The sequence below is a fragment of the Thrips palmi genome, unplaced genomic scaffold, assembly GCF_012932325.1.
Source record: "Thrips palmi isolate BJ-2018 unplaced genomic scaffold, TpBJ-2018v1 HiC_scaffold_6, whole genome shotgun sequence".
Taxonomy (NCBI): Eukaryota; Metazoa; Arthropoda; class Insecta; order Thysanoptera; family Thripidae; genus Thrips; species Thrips palmi.
Genome location: NW_023144633.1, coordinates 7,625,168 through 7,643,395, shown reverse-complemented (window position 1 = coordinate 7,643,395; position 18,228 = coordinate 7,625,168). Strand labels below are relative to the sequence as shown.

The window sequence follows — 18,228 nt, the reverse complement described above, 5'->3', positions numbered from 1 at the left end:
TAAAAACTGCAATGCATTCATGAGGGAAGCGCGGCTGTAGAAAATTCTTACTCTTTGCGCGCAATCTGCTGGGAACAATGTAGTCTTGGTTTATCCGTGGCAAGTCCGTGTTGATTCAGTGTTGAATTAATGAATGTTGCTGCGGTCTAGTCTAGGCCTGCTTTGGTCCTGGCGCTGGCCGCCACGGCCACCTTGGCCCACCGCAGCTGCTGCCGGCCCTTTAGTCGCTCTTTATCTTGTTGGATCTTTTTTCCGGAATTTCTTCATCACGGGCCATCGCTCCGTCTCCCTCGGCCGATAGGCTCCGCCAATACCTAGACGCAACATCTGTTGCTGTTTTTCTCCTCTTTTTTGCCGAAAGCATAAGTTTCTGCCGCATCCCGCCGACGTCCTCATGAGGAATGTTCGATGGTCGTCTGTGCTTGTTGCTTGTTACCTGTGGCGTGAACAGAGATCCAGCTCAGGGCTGATGCAGAACAAAAGGCCTCCCTATCGCAAAACGGCGCAAAATTGGTGGTGGCGAGGAGGAGGAGGAGGAGAAGGAGGAGGAGGACGACGAGGACTAGGAGGACGACGAGGACGAGGAGGAGGAGGAGGAGGAGGAGGAGGAGGAGGAGGAGGAGGAGGAGGAGGAGGAGAAGGAGGAGGAGGAGGAGGAGGAGGAGGAGGAGGAGGAGGAGGAGGAGGAGGAGGAGGAGGAGGAGAGAGGAGGAGGAGGAGGAGGAGGAGGAGGAGGAGGAGGAGGAGGAGGAGGGGAGGAGGAGGAGAAAGAGGAGGTATAGAAGAAGAAGATGAAGAAGAAGAAGAAGAAGAAGAAGAAGAAGAAGAAGAAGAAGAAGAAGAAGAAGAAGAAGAAGAAGAAGGGGAGGAGGAGGGTGTGGAAAGGGGGGAGAGGATAGGTTCACCTCGCAATCAAATGTGGACCGCTATTAAAATCGCCGGCGTAGCATGTGTCGGACGAATTTGCCGTTGCCGTGTGGCGGTGGAATGCACGCAGGCCAGCAGACATGACGCGGGATAGCCCCTGCCGCCCAAGGGCCGCCCTGAGAGCCTAATGCCCTGGGCCGTGGCCCTGGAGGCCCTGGAGGCCCTGGAGGCCCTGGAGGCCCTGGAGGCCCTGGAGGCCCTGGAGGCCCTGGAGGCCCTGGAGGCCCTGGAGGCCCTGGAGGCCCTGGAGGCCCTGGAGGCCCTGGAGGCCCTGGAGGCCCTGGAGGCCCTGGAGGCCCTGGAGGCCCTGGAGGCCCTGGAGGCCCTGGAGGCCCTGGAGGCCCTGGAGGCCCTGGAGGCCCTGGAGGCCCTGGAGGCCCTGGGGAAGGGAGGGAGCTCCCAGAACGACAGATGGTGACCCTTCCGTGCTCCGCGGTGCTCCGTGATCGATCCTGCAGGATCTTCCCAGCCCGCGCCACTGGGCACTCGTAGGCCTATTCTATGTATCATGATTGGCTCCACAAATGAAAAAAATAAAATATGATTTAGAAAAAAAAATGAGGGGTCAAAAAACAAATTAACTCCACACTCTCAAACGATGATGGCCGATGATGGCGTACTATTCGATTTTCAAAGTGCATTAATTTAACTAAGAACAGTTAGTAAGAGAATCTTGTCGACGTCCTGCTGTTTCTGAGATGAAATCAAAACTACAACAGTCTTTCTTTATTCAACTTGTATTTTTGTGACGAACGAATGAAGGGTCGTGCTTACGTGCGAGTTAGAATCATAAGCCGGACTCCCGAAGAGTTCCTATCGCCAAAACACGGTCGTTCCATTTTACGCGTTCCTTGACCCACAGGCAACAAATGAATGAATGAATGAATGAATGAATGAATGAATGAATGAATGAATGAATGAATGAATGAATGAATGAATGAAAACGATGACAGGACGATGACGACCAGAAAAACAAGACATTCCCCGCGCTGCTTGGCGCTGCCTTTGCGCTGCCTTGGGGGCGGTAGGGCGAAACCGAGAGGGAAAGTGTGGCGGAAGGCGCGGACGGCCGCGACGGGCCTCGCGGAGCCCTGCGGAGCCTTGCGCCACTGCGGGCCGTTTTGCCGCCAATCGAATCGATGCAGCATATTTCACGCCAAAATGGGGCTGGCCGGCACGGCCATGGCTTCTGAGCGCGCGCGCGCGATCGTATGTGTGTGTGTGGGTGTGTATGTGTGAGCGTACGCACGACTTGCACACTGGGAAAAATTCCATACCTTTGATACGAAAGATGTGCAGAAGGAAAGAGTATGGAACGTCCGTACTGGTTCAAAACAATAAATGAACGGAAATTCAAGAAGACGAAGAAGAGGAAGAAGAAGAAGAAGAGAAGAAGAAGAAGAAGAAGAAGAAGAAGAAGAAGAAGAAGAAGAAGAAGAGGTCGAAGAAGAAGTCGAAGAAGAAGAAGGAGGAGGAGAACGACGTGGGAATAGTGTGTCGTCGTGCTCCCCACACCGCCCCACACACGTGCGGGCTGCGGGGCCGCTTCCTGTCCGGCCACGTGTGGAGGGTGAAGCGGTGAAGCCTCGGCAGCCAGCCCAGCCTGTGGCCCAGCCTCCCTCCCTTCCGTCCGACTGTGTCTTCCGAACGGCCCGCGTCGTTTTCGTCGCTCTGTCTCTCTCGCACTCACGGGGCGTCTCGTATGGGTGCGAGAGACACTCTGAGAAAAAATGACGGTAAATCCTGGATAATTTTTTTGCCAAACATTACCGTACTTCAAAAACCAGTATCCACCGTACAGTCTACAGTATTTACCGTACTTGTTTTACAAAATATTCCGTAGTTTTTTTAACAGAAGTTACCGTTCTTTCGTACAGTCCATGCCGTAGGAAGGACCAGATCTGGTCCCAACAAAGGCCGCTCCCAAGAACTGTCCACATCAGGATCTTGAAAAAAGGGGGTCGACCGACTGAAAAATTTTATTGCACTTTTGATAGGTCTCGTCAAGACCTTTTCAACGAGTGGTCGGAAGGGGGGTCCAGGAGCCCGACTTCAGCAGTTACGTACATCAGAATCTTGAAAAACGAGGGTCGACCGACTGAAATAAATTATAGCAGTTTTTGATAGGTACGGGATTGCCGGGTAAAAAAGTACGGGATTCCCTGTAAAAAAAGTACGGCGTTGTCTGTAAAAAAAGTACGGTATTGCCTGTAAAAAAACGACGGTATTGCCTGTTAAAAAAGTACGGTGAAGTCTGGAGTAATCAGTACAGGATTTACCGTGATCTTTTCTCGCAGTGGAGGCAGAAGACAGAGAGTCACTAAGCAGGACTCGAATCGAACGTGTGACCCCACCAATGGATTCGTCGTTAGGAGAGCAATCCATTGGTGGGGTCACACGTTCGGTTCGAGTCCCACTTGGTCACTCTGGAGCTCAAAACGCGTCTAGAATTTTTGCCGCCTCCACCGGTTTTCTGGCCCACTGTGGGCCGGAACGGCACCGGGACTCGCCGAGCAGGCTCTGCGGGCAGGGAGCAGGGCCCCGTGACCAGGCGCCGTGTTTAATAACGATTCCGTGAACTTGAACTTGGAGGCGTCTCAAGCGTGACCCGAGCAAAGCAAGCACCAACCGGAGCAAGGCCCCGGCAAGGCCCCCATGATGGGCATCGCTCGATTCCAACGGTTGCGGCGTTGCACTGTGGGCCAGAAGACCGGTGGAGGTGGCCAAAACTCTAGACGCGTGTTGAGCTCCAGAGTCGCTAAGCAGGCCTCGAACCGAACGTGTGACCCCACCAATGGATTCCTCGTCCGAAGAGCAATCCATTGGTGGGGTCACACGCTCCGTTCGAGTCCTGTTTAGCGACTCTGGGGCTCAAAACGCGTCTGGAATTTTGGCTGCCTCCACCGGCCTTCCGGCTCACTATGCGTTGACGAGGGCTAGCTGAACAGTCTCTGCGACGAGACAGAGTCCTGACAGAGCAGGATGCGGTTTGGCGGCGGCTTGCCGCCAAGGCTTGCGTGCCAAGGCCTGTCTGCCAAGGCACGAGGCGGCCTCCCGGAGGACCCCTTGCCCCACGTGTCGCAGGTTACGGGATACACAGGATGTCGCGGCGTACGTGTGTGCAGTGCATAGTGCCCACGTGGTGTGTTTGTGTATGTGTGCGTGTGTGTGTGTGTGTGTGTGTGTGTGTGTGTGACGTCGTCAAAACAGCCACGTCCTTCGACTTGTTCCTCCCTCTCCTCCTCAGAGGTCGATCGGCAGGAAATCACAGCCACCGACACGAGCCGGAGAAAGGCGCCGCTTTTCATACTGATGTTCTGTGGCCAGACGGACAGACAGACAGACAGACAGACAGACAGACGGACGGACGGACGGACGGACAGAGGCTAAGACAGACCGCTCACGGGCAATGGGAACGACTTGAATGAAGTGGCTACATTGTGGCTACCAGGCGCGCTTGGCTTCTGTGAAGCTGATCGAGACTCGACGGGGCCGGTGTTCGAATCGGACCCGCCGCGCGCGCGGGGTGTGATTAATCGTTCGCGCGACTGTACGCACTGCCTTGCTGTCACGAGGCTCGCCGGAAATCGATGGAAGGCGGTGGAAAGGGTTCATGCGCTGCCCCCAGCTGCGCGGCGGGCCGATCGCACTCGGCGTTTGATTATTACTACTGTGGATCGCTGACGGAAAATGGAGCCATATGTCGCTTCCACCACCATTGGCCCCACCCTTTTCCCTGGTGTGGGAAATAGTTTTCACTGAAATTCGAAGGGTGAGACATCTGACCGATTTTCGGTGACACAGACCGAAAAACGGTCATACACTCTACCAAAAATGTCCTGTCGATGCCGTTAATTTATTACCAGTTTTCACTGTAGGTCAATTCACAGCGTTTACTGTGATCTGCTCACGGGATTCACTGTGATTTTGTTCACGGTGTTCACTGTGATCTGGTCCACAGTAAACACTGTGAGTTTGACGCCGCTGAGCACCGAAGTGCTGCAAATCAGGTTCCAACTCACGGCGTTTACTGTGGGCAGATCACAGTGAACACTGTAACCGAGATCACAGTGAACGCCGTGAACTAGTTCACAGCAAACGCCGTGAATTGCATAACAGCAAACATTGGTCATAAATTAGCGGCGTTGACAGGACATTTTTTGTAGAGTGTACACAAATGTATGACCGAAAAAGGGTCATACTTAAATGTATGACCAAAAAAAGGTCGCACATCAGCGAGACTGGCTATTGTTTAGCTTGAGGATGTATCAGCCTTTACCTGTGATACACTATAAAGTATGACCATTTTTCGGTCAGACATCGAAGTATGACCTTTTTACGGTCTTACATTTCAGTATGACCCTTTTTCGGTCATAGATTTCAGTAAGACCGTCATAGGGGTCAAAAGTCTGACCTTTCTATTTTCAGTGTTGAGTTTGTTTCCGTTTTGCTTGAGATAAGATTTTGTTCGTATCCCGCACAGCACTGACAGGCAGCCACGGTGATGCTGTGATGCATACCTCAGCACATTCCAGTAGAGGCCTGCGGCGGGCGGGTATCCAATACCCGTGAAGCCTATAACTTTGAAGTAAATGGACCGAAACGCACAGAAGTTTGAGAGGCGCTGATCCAATCATAAAACTATGTTCATGCGAAATATGGAATGTTTTTGACAGCAACCAACGAAGTTATAGGCTTCACGGGTACTGAATACCCGCCCGCTGCAGGGCCTCTTCATTCCAGTGTAACCCTAATCGACACCTTGTTTTGCACAGGTCCCCCGGCCGGCCGCGGCCTCGCCCGGTTGGCCGCTTGCATCACTCTGAAACCGGGGCCCAAATGAATGGCCAGTTCGGTCCGGCGACGGCAGGATGCGGCAGGTGCCAAGTGGGCCCTGGGCCGCCCTGGTCCGCCCTGGTCCGCCCTGGGCCGCTCTGAGAGTCGTTTTCGTCGCTCTATCTCTCTCGCACCTCTACGGAGCGCCCCATGAGTGCGAGAGAGACAGAGCGACGAAAACGACTCTCGGAATCAGTCTGCTGGTCCGGTGCGGTCACGGTCCCGCCGGCCCTTCCTCGGCCCTACCGCACTCCGTGGACGCAGCTGCCCAGTGTGCTGCCCAGTGTGCTGCCCACCGCCACGCCGTCCAGGGCCTGGCCCTCGGCCTGGCCGCCGGGCCCGCTTGACGGGCAGGTGTGTGCCCCGCACTCAACAGGTCGTGTCGGGTGCGGCCACGGTGCGGGCCCATAGCCGATGATGATGACGTGATGACCCCGGTTGCAGGCTGCGAACCGGTAGTCCTCTCCGAGCCTCCCACAGTGGGCCAGAAGACCGGTGGAGGCGGTCAAAATCCCAATCGCGTTTTGAGCTCCAGAGTCGCTAAATGGGACTCGAATCGAACATGTGACCCCACCAATGGATTACTCTCCGAACGAGGAATCCATTGGTGGGGTCACACGTTCGATTCGAGTCCTGCTTAGCGACTCTGGAGCTCAAAACGCGTCTAGAGTTTTGGCCGCCTCCACCAGTCCTGGCCCACTGTGCCTCTCTAGTCCTCTCCCACCCAGCCGAGCGATTCAAAAGACTCGTTTCGTCGCTGTCTCTGTCGCACCCATGCGGCTTTCCATAACGGTGCGAGAGACAGAGCTCTACTGAACCGCTCGACTGCAGCCGCCTCGAGCCGCCGAGAGAGTGCGAGAGAAACAGAGCGATGAGAGAGTGCGAGAGAAACAGAGCGATGAGAGCGGTGCTCGGTATCAGGCTGCTGTCGCACAGTGGGCCAGAAGACCGGTGGAGGCGGCCAAAATTCTAGACGCTTTTTGAGCTCCAGAGTCGCTAAATGGGACTCGAACCGAACGTGTGACCCCACCAATGGATTGCTCTTTGGACGAGGAATCCTTTGGTGGGGTCACACGTTCGGTTCTAGACCTATTTCACGACTGTGGAGCTCAAAACGCGTCTTGAGTGTTGGCCGCCTCCACCGGTCTTCTGGCCCACTGTGTGTCGGAGGATCGAGGAATGGCAGGGCGAGGGCGTCGCAGCCAGCATGCAGGAAGGCGTCCCCACCTCCCCACCCCCCCACCCCCGACCTTTGCGAGGGACGGGGCACGGCCTCAATTTGCGGGCCGCATGCGGTTACGGTCCCGCTGGACCCCCGGCCCTACCGCACTCCTGGGCGCGCCCAGTGTCTGCACCATCGGGACGGTCCGGGTCCCCGGCCGGCCGGCCGGGCCCAAATGCTGCTGGGTGTCGCGATCAACACTGGGTGCGGCCACGGACGGGCCCAATGCCGTCCAGTGACTGATACCCTTGCGGCTGCGAAAGGATCACCCTTTGGGGCCAGTACCTGGACGGCAAATCTCGCGGGGGCGCGGCGACAAAGGCCGCACCAGGCTTGCTCCCGCGGGGGGGGGGCCCTTCGGCCTCGTATCGTTCCAGGTCGGGACGGCGATGTTTGGCCGCCTGCCCGCCCCGGGCCACTGTGCCTTTAGTCCTCTCCCACAGCCAAGGCGTTTCAAGAGGACTGGTCGGTCGTGAATGGGTTAGCTTTTAATCGAAGAAAATACGGAACCGTGGCCCGTGAGGACGGGGGGGAAGCAGGGGAGGGCGGACTCGGTATAAGCTCGGCGGGTGCTGTCACAGTCCAAAGAAGACGGGGGGCTCCCAAAACTGGGTTTTGGTGCAGAGTGGCAATATGGGCCGCCAAAGGTAAAGGATTCTGCTCTTTGTACGAGGTATGTCTTTGGTTGGGCAATGCAAGCTAGCCATTTACGGGGAAAGCGGCAAAGGTCATTTGGGTCTAGCTCTCCAGTTTGGGGAGGATCGAGAGGCCAGAGCGCCCGGCGACAGCCCCCGGGCCACCCGCACAACGCGGCAACACGATGGGTTGCCTACCCACTGGCCGGCGGGCGCTCACTGCATCGCCCCTTGCGAGGATTGTGCGCCCAGTGCACAGAGCGTGCAGTCATATCGAGACACGTCCAAGATTTTTTCTGGTTTCGGCTCTCTATGTTATGGAAAGTGTTAAGGTGCGTGTGGTTTCCCTCCTCAAACTTACTGGATTCAGTTTTTTTTATGTGTCCTCTTTTGGACCGCACAAGAGAGAGGTTGCCCATGTGCGAGACTAGTGTTCTGCCAGTAGTCGAAGCGTCTGCTGTCTCGTGCGAATAACTATTGACAACAAATATGGACATCATGGACATTGAAAACAGTGGGAACTCGCCTATTACGAGTGCCAAGTCGGGAAAGTTAAGACAAGGTGGTAAAGTCTGTTGCGTTTCCCATTGTGGAAACAAATCCGCTCTGAGAACAACATCACTTCACCAGGTGCCTCTTGACGGCCGGCTGAGGAAGCTTTGGCTCGACGCATGCAAAATAGACGATCCAAGAAGGATATTTTGCAAGTATCTTTTTGTGTGTGGAGAGCACTTCTCTGCCACAGACTTCAGTAAGTTTATTTCTTTAGTCGGATAAAATTGATCGGCCCCTCCTGTGTTTTGCTCTGCTCATAACCTGACTTGTGGCAGGTGGGACTCCTACTAAAAGGAGATTGAAGAAAGTCGCAGTACCCAGCAAGAATTTGCATATCGAACCCGAACAGCGTGTTAAAGATGTTTGCAGGAAAAACTGCATTGTTTGTGGACGATTGTGAGTGGTGTATTGCATGGCATGACTGTTATGTTTGTTTACAATCTCATACACATCAGCAGTCTTCTTTGTATTGTTTCAGCCTTTCGAGTCCCAGAGCTCCTCTCAAAACCACTAGCAACATATGTCACGATCATTGTGTCAAAAACTTGCGAAGTGTCAGGAAGAAAGGCAATTTACAGCCCCCACAAGGTTTGTTTCGTTTGCATCATTTATCAGTTTTCTGAGTCCTGCTGTTATGTCTTTATACAATTTGCATCTTTCTTTCAGAAGCGGAGCCTGTTGAGAATGTAGCCCCTGAATGTGAGACTGTGCGTGATAATAAGGAACCTTCAGAAGCGGAGCCTGTTGATAATGTAGTCCTCGATTGTGACACTGTGCGTGATAATAAGGAGCTTTCAGAAGCACAACCTGTTGAGAATGTAGTCATGCCTGATAATGAGAAGCTCTCAAAAGCCTTGGCCTTGTGGGACTCAGTCAATAGATATGTGGTAAATCGTCTGAAGGAGAAGCCTGAACTCTTCGCACCTGCTGTGTTGAAATTTTGTAAAGGGTTTGAAAGTGCTAAAAATATTTCAGAAAGTTTGCTGCTTTCATCTTTGAGCAACTTCAACAAGACTTACAGTTATAAAAATAAGAGATACATCATTGTGAAAAAAGACGAACTGCCCAAATTGAAGGTGGCTTTTGGAGGCAAAAAGCGCGTGCCTCGCTTTCTCAACCGTCCAAGAGCGACTTTACAGCAGAGCATGGATGTTTGCAAAAGGCCCCAGGCCGATTAGGTACCTGACTCTGCCCTGCAACTCTGTTCTATAGTCAAAGTATATAGTTATCTCAGTTAAATTGTGATTGGTTGTTGTAATATTTTTCTATAATCTTCTGAAGTCAGTAGATGGGGAGGGGGATAAGAAATCTCGATGTGCACAGTCTGGAGTCTTCACAGGAAGTGTGATACTTTTCTTTCTGAGTTTGTTGAAAAATAAACAAAAGGGCCACTTCCTGTTTAGACTCCAGACTGTTCCCATCATGATTCCTTTTCCTCCTTCTCATCTACTCACATCAGAAGATAATAGAAAAATACTAGAACATTGGTTGAGCAGTGACCATTAAGAGATAGTTTTGTGATTTTAGACTGCATTAATTCCACGACATAGTAAGATTTACATCTGTAGTGCGAAAGAAATTGTGATCAGAAAATCATTTATTGAGAAGTTTTGTACTTATCTTAAAGTATAATTTACCAAAAATGTGAGCCTTTTCACAAAAATTCCTTGTGTTATACTTGAATAAAGTTGCATTTATTCTTTCACACAACGTTGAGCATTGAGCAACAGAGGGCTTAGAGTAGGCATTTTTTTATTACACCACCTGAAACAGATTGCGCAGATAGTATAGATGTATGGTAGAGAATGCAAGCTTTATTGGTAAAATGTTTAATACAAATAAAATGCCACAAGATATATAAAAAAAGAAAAAATCCGCCTGTAATTAATAAATTAAAAAAGAAATCAGTGATGAGATAATCTCCATCATGATGACAAAATGGGAATGTCAACTGTGGCATGTATGCTTCTCCACAAACACTCATTCTTATGTCTTGTATGATCTTTGAGACACACCCAAAGAACACGAATGCTGACCATGATGTCATGTGATGTCAAGTCATTTAAACTAATTTGAGAGTGATTTGTGACTGCTCTCTTAACACTTCACACTGTCCACAATGCAATACAGTCCTGTACTCCCCACAGCTGTTGGGAGTCCAGTCCAGGACTGTACTTTCCACTCACGTTCGTACCATTTTGCCATATTGCGTCACCTCGGCCTGCGAATAACGTTATGGAAGATTGTGTGTATAGTGGAAGTTTGGTTTTCAGTGGTTTGTTTTGGCGGCGTCTGCTTTCTCACTTTGCCGTTTTTCTCTCTTAAAGCAACAAATTTTGGTCCAAAATGAATGCACCGCCGACATTTGAATCATTTCTTTTGTTTGAGGGTGAAAAGAAGTTAGTTAAAACCAATTCTTTAAGAACGAGCAGTTCTGACAGAGCACATAACCAACCGAATGTTCAACTTTTTCTAATGGAATAACTATTTTGCAGGATTGTCAAGGAACTGGATCAAAAGGTACCAAATGCTGCTATTTTCACTGTCAACAAAGAAGACCACACACTAGGAAACATGATTAGGCAGTAAGTAAGATGGCTGGGCTAGAGGGCACACCATGTTATGTAAAATTGGTTGGCTAGTCTTGACAAATTCTGTCAATATGTTTGTTTGAAATTTTTACTACAAAAGGCTATTCTACTACTTGGTATAGAGGTAGTCAAGAAGTACACACTTCTGTCCCCTGGCCTTCGGGGGGGACGGAACTTACACTTAAGCTGCCCTTTTCTGCCCCTCCACAGGCAATGGGACGGAAGTTGTGCATTTCTTCTCTTCCGTTTTCCAAGCACCAGAATAGCCAATTGCTTTTCTCTCCTCACTTTATTTTGTGTTTCTCCTTTTTTGCAGTCAACTTCTTAAGGACCCAAATGTATTATTTGCTGGTTACAAGCAGCCTCATCCCCTCGAACATAAGTTCGTCTTGCGTATTCAGACTACCTCAGACTACACCCCTCAAGACGCCTTGACCCATGCTATCACTGACTTACTAGCTGAGCTCTCCCTCTTTGAAGAAAGATTTAAGGTAAGTTTCTGCCATGTGTGCTTATTTTTCAAAATAGAAGAGAGATTGTAAAATTTAATTCTCTGTTTTCTTTTTAAGGACGCCATCAAGGAGAAGAGAGAAGGCTTGGATTAGTCAAAACACTCTCCTACTTTTTAAAAAAAATTTGAAATTTTTCTTTCATTCTAAATGCTGTACATTTCAAAATTTTATTGCCTCTAAAGTAATTAAGGATTTAATACTTAATAATGTAGCTCTAAGTTTCAAATAAATTTCTGGAAAATCATGTATTTACTTGAGCTCCAAAGTCCTTCACAGACATCTATGTTAAAGAAACGTTGGCTAATTGGGAATGCTATCCATATTTCCAGGCCCAATGTCCTGAAAGGATTTGGTTAGATGTTGGTAATTTGTTGTCTACCATATTTGAGTGCCAAATGATTTACACATTAATTTTGTTTCCAAAGGTACAGATTATTAAATTTTTCTGCCGTAATATATAGTCATGTGTGTTCTGTGCAACATTTGGCACTCAAGTCTATCCATTGTCCATGTACACATTGTTTATGGCACATTCTACTTGGCGTGAAAATGATTTATCCTGTAATATATTGTAAATTCATTGGGCAGTATAAAAACAGGTGTCTTGGTGGCTCAGAGTTCAGCGGCCGTCTTTGGAAGCGAGCCATTGGTACAGCTCCCAAAGCATGTCGACATTTTTTTTCGGTTTACTTCTCTTAAATTATTTTTTTAAGTGGCTGCGTGCAAAAGGACCAAATGAACCTGGATTTGTGGATTCGACTCCCAGGCATGACAATTCTCTTGACTTGTTTTGCACGTCTTCCCTATGGTGTGCCGAAGGGGTGGTCTATCTTCCCAGCGCTGTCCAACAATAGAGATAAAGAATTAAGAAGGAAATAGTGGCCACGAGAGAGGCAAGCCCGGGTGGTTGGCTGAGATGTCGGCTGGCGGGGGGAAGTCCTGGGCCTGACTCCCTCGTGAGTGAATATTTTCCTCAGTCCACTTCTCAAACCTGGTACCATCATTCTAAGATTGATCACACAGATAAGCAGTGGCCGGGTGGCTGAGGTGGTAGAGCTGTCGGCTGACTGGAGGCAGTCCTGGGTTCGAGTCCCAGGTGAGTGAATCTTTTCCTCAGTTTACTTCTCAAACCCGGTATCATCACTCTAAGATAGGACGAGTCGATCTTCAGTGGCTGGGTGGCTGAGATGGTTGAGGTGTCGGCTGGCAGGAGGAGGCCCGGGTTCAACACCCAGGTGAGTGAATCTTTTCCTCAGTTTACTTCTCAAACCCGGTACCATCACTCTAAGATAGGACGTGGCACAGATAGGTGTGCTGTCGTAGCTCAGGTGGCAGAGCGATGGGCCGTGGAGGCCATGCGGCAGCACAATTCCCGTTGGACCTGGTTCGCTACCAGCCAGGTCAGGTTACTAACCCTTTATGATTGCCCCTACTCCCCTCTCCTTCTGGGAGGGGGGGTAGGGGGGGTGGGAGCCGACGGCGGGAACTCTTTTGCATCCTAGAGGTAAAGCTAGCCCTTTACAGAGCAGCGCCACCAAGGTAGGCCACCCATCTGGCACGCGTGGGTGCTTCCCCTCCCCTCATACGCGGGCAGAGCCGCGCCGACAGGGTAGGCCACACATTTGACACGCTGGGGGTAGGCGCGAGGGAGCGTTTGCTCAAACACCGACGCCGGCAAGGTGGGCCACCCATTTGACACGCTGCTGCAGGGGCAGCGGTGCAGTAGCAAAATATAAGCCGGAATTTGAACCCAAGTGCTCCCACCCATCAGCCGGAACCTCTCTCTAGGTGCAAAAGAGTTCCCGCCGTCGGCTCCCCCCACCCCCCTCTCCCCGAAGGAGAGTGGAGTAGAGGCTCGGGTTCGAGTCCCGGGAGCTCGAATCTTTTCCTGAGTTTAGTGCCCAAGTCTCGCTGCTGCGAAAGCAGCGCTGCGGCGAAAAATATAAGCCATACCCCGCCGGGGTTTAAAACCAATAACATCTACCCACGTCCGACACCCACCAATGGTCTAAATGTCTGTGTGCCACGTCGCGGGTGGTTGTTCTTTTCCTTATCCCTTCTGAGGCACAACGCCCGGAAGGTAGACCCCCGTTTTGACACGTCACAGGGAGACGTGTCTATTATTCTTATACGTAGAATAGAGACTATACATACGTACGCGTCGATTACCTATTATAGCCAGGATTGTCTCGCCACAGCCTCAAGGTGTGCCACTTGTCCCCACAAACAGTAATGCGAGTCTTCCCACGGTAAGTTCCTGAGTTTTTAGAATTTTTCTTACGTTTGGTAATGTGTTTATTCACTTTGAAGCATACCAAAGAGTAACATTTGTACAACCTCATAACTATAATTACAGCCTTAAAATTATTATAATAAATACAGAATGATGTAAATAACAAACCTAAAGGTACTTCACATTGATTTCATTCTGTACATCACAGTAAACAGACCAAATAATCAAGACAGTCATTGCATTCAGGTAAAAGGTGGCATTGAAGTGTATAATTTAGGTGACATTTGTAGGAAATACAAATAATCTACAGTGATTTAAGCTTTCTTTTTCGATGCCTGTTGCACTCTTTGCTTTCTTTGCATTTTTCTTACAGCTGCTTTATTTACAGGTTTAGTGCTCTTACCCTTACTGCCTTGTTTCTTGAAAGCCGTCTTTTGCTTGCGGTTGTCCTTCTTCATACGAGGATCAACCACCTTGTATGGTCCTTCAACACCCTTTGGCCTTCTTATCTGTTTCTTTGCTCCACTCTTCTTAGCAATTACGTAAGTCACTTCCTTCTTCTTCTCCTTGTTCTTCCGATACAGCCTAAAACAAAATTACATGATAAGGATTATTTGAAATGCAAACAAGTTTCATCACTAGAAGAAGAAGAAGAAAAAGAAAAAGAAGAATCATTTCAATAACACTCACGTCTTGATTTGTTTAGATTTCTCCTTATCTGACATATCAACATTGTCCATGATATTTTCCAGCTTCTTCTTTGCCTTCTCCAATTTCCTGACAGCACGTCTCTTCTTCCTGGCTTTAGCTTCAATCACCTTCTTGATGGGTCGAATGTTGATTTCCTCCATTTTTCTCTTGTACTCATCAATCAGCTCCTAAACAACAAGAAAGAGGAAACAAAGAATGAGTATCATTAAGGTACAACCAGTAAAGAAGGAGTTCAGAAATCATAAATACCTGTGGTACAGGTGTTGCCTTCTTCATGTGCTTCTTCTCATCTTCAGCAAACCAATCTGGGAGATTATCATCATTGAAAACCCATTTATTCCAACCAGAATCGACAATATCCCTCTTAGTTTTGGCAGAGGAAACCATTAATGCACCTAGAGCCAGTCCCTCCTCATCCAACTTAACTTTTTTGGTCTTTTTGTCTCCTGAAAATCAATTAAGTTTATCAGAATACTTTAAACAAAAAGAAACAAGACCTTCAAGCATTAGTGATCAAAGCGTACCTTGGGGCACAACTTCAAAACCATTCTCTTCGGATTTTTTAGCTTTCTTCTCAGCTTTGCTGAGTTTATTGCCAACTGCCTCTTGAACATTATAATCGCTATTCATTGAATCATCTGAGTCATCAGAGTAATTATCCATTGAATCAGTTCTACTTCTTTTAAAAGCTGCATCCTCTCCAACAATGCGTCCTCCTTTTCTCTTGTATTCGGCAGCAAGCTGATCTAATTCAAAATCTTCATCACCCTCACTCATAAGTCCTTTAAATGTGTCCTAGAACATGATAGAGTAATTTGTGAACACTTTGTAAAACACAATCTCATAAACAACTTTTTCATCAATTTTCAAGTTACCTTTTCAAACCACAGGTTTGCTTTCATAGTCCTTTTATCTTTTTTTGGCCTAGGATCAAGATCTGTAATGAGAGGATTTAAAGTACCCGAATCACCAGGCTTTGCTGCTTTTTCAGTATCACCCTTATCGCCCTCATCTGCAAATGTGACAGCTTTCTTTTTCTTTGTTTTCTTTTCATCTGTTTTTTTAATGGTTTTTTTTGGACCATCATCATCACTATCATTGAACCCTGAAAATGCAAAACATAGTTTCATGATGATAATGCAAAGACATATTTGAAGTTATTAACAGATTGAACAGAGTAATTTACCTAAACCATCCTGCATATATTTCTCGTCATCTTCCTCCTCACTAGACGCTTCAGGGTCACTGTCATCACTATCTTTGTAAAATCTATTAAAAAACGAAAAACAATTATGAAATCTTAGAAACCATTGATTTTGATCTCACCAATTATTGAACTGAGATAAGAAAACTTACAGTCCTGACTTATCTAAGCGAGTCTTTTCTTTATCGTATCTTTCGAACTTAGGTTTTGGAGTATCATCGTCAGATTCTTCTGATTCCACCATTACTTCAGGAGCCTGTTCACTCATGGCATTCAACTCCTGCAACAGGTAAAAGTGTCTTTAAGTTATAAAGAGTGCTACAAACAGCTGAACTCCAACACAAGCCCACTAAGCTCAAACACAAACCCACCACAACGTTATTGATGGTACGCAGATTAAAACCCTCAGCTTCTTCAATGACAGGACCAAGGTCACCTTTCAAAACCATTTTCAAATTCATTTTTTCTTGAAGTTTAGCTCGCTCCTTGTTAGTTTTCTTCCGTTTCCTTTTAACCTCAGCTTTTTCTTCTTCCTGAAAGTTAAATTCGTTATAGGGCACTTTCGAACAAATGTTAAGCAAAATGCAGATAAACCACCAGACAACTTACTGTTAAAGCATCAATCTTTTTATCAACTTCTTCCATCTCTAACTCCTCCTCATCAATAAGAGATATCTTCTCATCATCCGATTCCTCTTTCCCTTCAGCTTCTCCTTCAGTATCATGTTCTTTTTTTACATCAACTTTACCAATTAGGTCTGCCCTAACAGTCTTCCACCAAGTCAAAAGTCCACGGATATCTTTGCGACCCAAAACTTTAATATCTTTACAACATTCTCGGATTTCTGGTGTTGTTGCAGGATGCTGGCTTACTTCGTCATCCTCAAATACAATCTAAAACAAAAACGGACATGGATGAGATCCATTTAGGTGAGGTTCAGACCCACAGTTTCTATCCAAAGTACCTCAGCAAGTCCAGCGAGAGCCTCAACGGCAACAGTGTGCTGAATGAACTCTTTTGCAGTAATAGTACTGTGTTGCAGGAAATCCCCTTCTCGGTACCCAACAGCAGGAGCCTTCTTCACTTTCTCAGGATGCACTACGTCAACAGTTCTTGATTTGGGCTCCAACTCCAACTCTTCAAACACATACTTAGGGTCAAGGAAGCGAGGGTCAAGGCGAGTTGGTGCTATGTACCCTTGACACACAACGAACAACTCAGCTGATTCAGCACGGGAAGCTCGTGGTTTAGTTGCATGGACCTAGAGTCAAAGAAAATCTTATTTTAAGATCTGTTTGGACTTAGAAGGAAATAAAAAACAGGGAATATGATACATACTTTTTTAAACAACTGTTTCAAAACCCAAACAAGTGCATGATAATCTTTTGAGCGGAAAACTTTGGTCACAAACCATCCTCCACTTCGAAGGAATCTTGTTGCCAATTTAAGTGCACTGAGTGTCAGAGTTATCTGCGTATAGGCATCATGTAACCAGTTTTTACCTGTCAGAAAGAAATTGTATTGGAGTGAAGGCAGATACTTTTACAAAACCTGGAAAACACTGTGAAACACTGCTTACCAACATTAGGGGCACCATCATGCAAAACGACATCAGCCTTCCACGTTTGCAATTCTTTTTCTATTTGTTTGGCAGTTTCTTCTGTAGTAATATCACCAACAATTCCAATACAGCCTGGGATCTGTTTGATAGGGTATAAATCCACACCTGCAAAAAAGCAGGATGAAAACATCTCATGGATAAAGCAATATATAAAAATGATCCTGGACATTATAAACGTTTAGACTAAAATGATGATCATGAAGGCTTGCAATCGCTTACCAACAACGATGCTTGAGACAGGCATATTCTTCCTGGCGACTTGCATCCACCCTCCAGGAGCAGCACACAAGTCGACACATACTCGGGAGCTTTGAAGGAAACTAAACTTGCGATTCAGTTGAATAAGCTTGAAAGCGGCACGAGAACGATACCCTGAAAAGAGAGAAAGGAAGTTTTAGTAAGTCCACTGAAGAATCTGCTAACCTGTACGACCGAAAACAAGTAAAAGGGTGAAAGTATTGCCTTCACCTCAACAAATAATAGAAAAAAAACACTTTAAATAAAAAAATGAATGAAACCGATTTTTTAAAACGAGTTAAGATGATTTCAAGAAAATAAACGATCTTTAGGTGAGCATAAAGTAGGGTTAAGCACACTCCGTGCTACAATTGTTACTAACCTGTTTCCTTAGCTAGCTGGTAGAACTTATCTTTACGATGCTTTCCAATCTTCTTTTTGATAGTCATCGTTAAATCAGTAAAATCACACTTCTAAATTATTGAAACAAATTGTTTTCAGGTCCAGCATGAGACACACGTGTGGATGTGTTGTATTTTTCTCCGTCTCTTCTCTTCTCTCTCGCTCCCCAGGCTTATTAACTGCAAGTCTAAACAAATCAAAAACTTTGATCACTGCCTTTTTGGTTTCTCAGATGAAAGGCATTGAATTTATAAAATTAGTCGTTTAATTTTAACGACTTTGGTTTGGTTTGCACCAAAGCTATGTGCATTAAAGTACAAATTCATTTCATGGATAGTGCTGGAGGTTTTAGACAGTTGGCAAGAGCCGACTACAGCGACTCCCATGGTGAGCGGTGGCAGTCAGAAGCTCTGCAATGCAGACGACGCGAACTTCCCCGGCCCGGGTTCTCTGTTATGTGAATTTTTGAGGTGGTCACTTGGGGTGTTTGTTGACCCGAAGAAATCTACGATTGATCTGTGAAATTCAATTATGAACGTGT

General features: G+C 47.6%; 3 protein-coding genes across 4 annotated transcripts; 2 read left to right on the top strand and 1 right to left on the bottom strand.

Annotated features, from left to right (window-relative positions):
• Nucleotides 1-8,084: 8,084 nt before the first annotated feature.
• LOC117651824 lies at nucleotides 8,085-9,885 on the top strand. 2 transcript variants are annotated; one of them, XR_004588129.1, is made up of 5 exons: nucleotides 8,085-8,371; nucleotides 8,451-8,571; nucleotides 8,654-8,763; nucleotides 8,842-9,447; nucleotides 9,614-9,885. XR_004588129.1 is itself a non-coding variant. In XM_034396227.1 (4 exons), the coding sequence occupies exons 1-4, from the start codon at nucleotides 8,110-8,112 to the stop codon at nucleotides 9,351-9,353; spliced, it is 1,005 nt and encodes a 334-aa protein (XP_034252118.1). In that variant the 5' UTR covers nucleotides 8,085-8,109; the 3' UTR covers nucleotides 9,354-9,885. The 2 variants fall into 2 exon arrangements, 1 of the variants encoding a protein (XP_034252118.1); XM_034396227.1 differs by having other exon boundaries at nucleotides 8,842-9,885.
• A 519-nt stretch (nucleotides 9,886-10,404) lies between these two features.
• On the top strand, nucleotides 10,405-11,391 carry LOC117651825 (DNA-directed RNA polymerase II subunit RPB11). The gene is made up of 4 exons (XM_034396228.1): nucleotides 10,405-10,574; nucleotides 10,671-10,760; nucleotides 11,083-11,257; nucleotides 11,336-11,391. The coding sequence occupies exons 1-4, from the start codon at nucleotides 10,522-10,524 to the stop codon at nucleotides 11,369-11,371; spliced, it is 354 nt and encodes a 117-aa protein (XP_034252119.1). The 5' UTR covers nucleotides 10,405-10,521; the 3' UTR covers nucleotides 11,372-11,391.
• A 2,214-nt stretch (nucleotides 11,392-13,605) lies between these two features.
• Nucleotides 13,606-17,998, bottom strand: LOC117651796 (pre-rRNA 2'-O-ribose RNA methyltransferase FTSJ3). Its single transcript, XM_034396145.1, has 14 exons — nucleotides 17,668-17,998; nucleotides 17,268-17,420; nucleotides 17,007-17,153; nucleotides 16,766-16,929; nucleotides 16,392-16,688; nucleotides 16,036-16,320; nucleotides 15,798-15,959; nucleotides 15,579-15,706; nucleotides 15,409-15,491; nucleotides 15,098-15,327; nucleotides 14,747-15,017; nucleotides 14,472-14,668; nucleotides 14,202-14,389; nucleotides 13,606-14,096 (listed from the first exon to the last, which is right to left on the bottom strand). The coding sequence occupies exons 1-14, from the start codon at nucleotides 17,732-17,734 to the stop codon at nucleotides 13,826-13,828; spliced, it is 2,643 nt and encodes an 880-aa protein (XP_034252036.1). The 5' UTR covers nucleotides 17,735-17,998; the 3' UTR covers nucleotides 13,606-13,825.
• Nucleotides 17,999-18,228: the final 230 nt, after the last annotated feature.

Bases quoted from the DNA above. Each gene is read 5' to 3' on its own strand.
- LOC117651824 (XM_034396227.1), top strand. From the start codon at position 8,110: ATGGACATCATGGACATTGAAAACAGTGGGAACTCGCCTATTACGAGT. The intron at 8,372-8,450 runs GTAAGTTTATTT...GACTTGTGGCAG, and splicing joins CTTCTCTGCCACAGACTTCA to GTGGGACTCCTACTAAAAGG. The intron at 8,572-8,653 runs GTGAGTGGTGTA...GTATTGTTTCAG, and splicing joins TGCATTGTTTGTGGACGATT to CCTTTCGAGTCCCAGAGCTC.
- LOC117651825 (XM_034396228.1), top strand. From the start codon at position 10,522: ATGAATGCACCGCCGACATTTGAATCATTTCTTTTGTTTGAGGGTGAA. The intron at 10,575-10,670 runs GTTAGTTAAAAC...ACTATTTTGCAG, and splicing joins TTGTTTGAGGGTGAAAAGAA to GATTGTCAAGGAACTGGATC. The intron at 11,258-11,335 runs GTAAGTTTCTGC...TTTCTTTTTAAG, and splicing joins TCTTTGAAGAAAGATTTAAG to GACGCCATCAAGGAGAAGAG.
- LOC117651796 (XM_034396145.1), bottom strand. From the start codon at position 17,734: ATGACTATCAAAAAGAAGATTGGAAAGCATCGTAAAGATAAGTTCTAC. The intron at 17,154-17,267 runs GTAAGCGATTGC...GCTTTTTTGCAG, and splicing joins TGTCTCAAGCATCGTTGTTG to GTGTGGATTTATACCCTATC. The intron at 15,707-15,797 runs GTGGGTTTGTGT...TACCTGTTGCAG, and splicing joins GTACCATCAATAACGTTGTG to GAGTTGAATGCCATGAGTGA.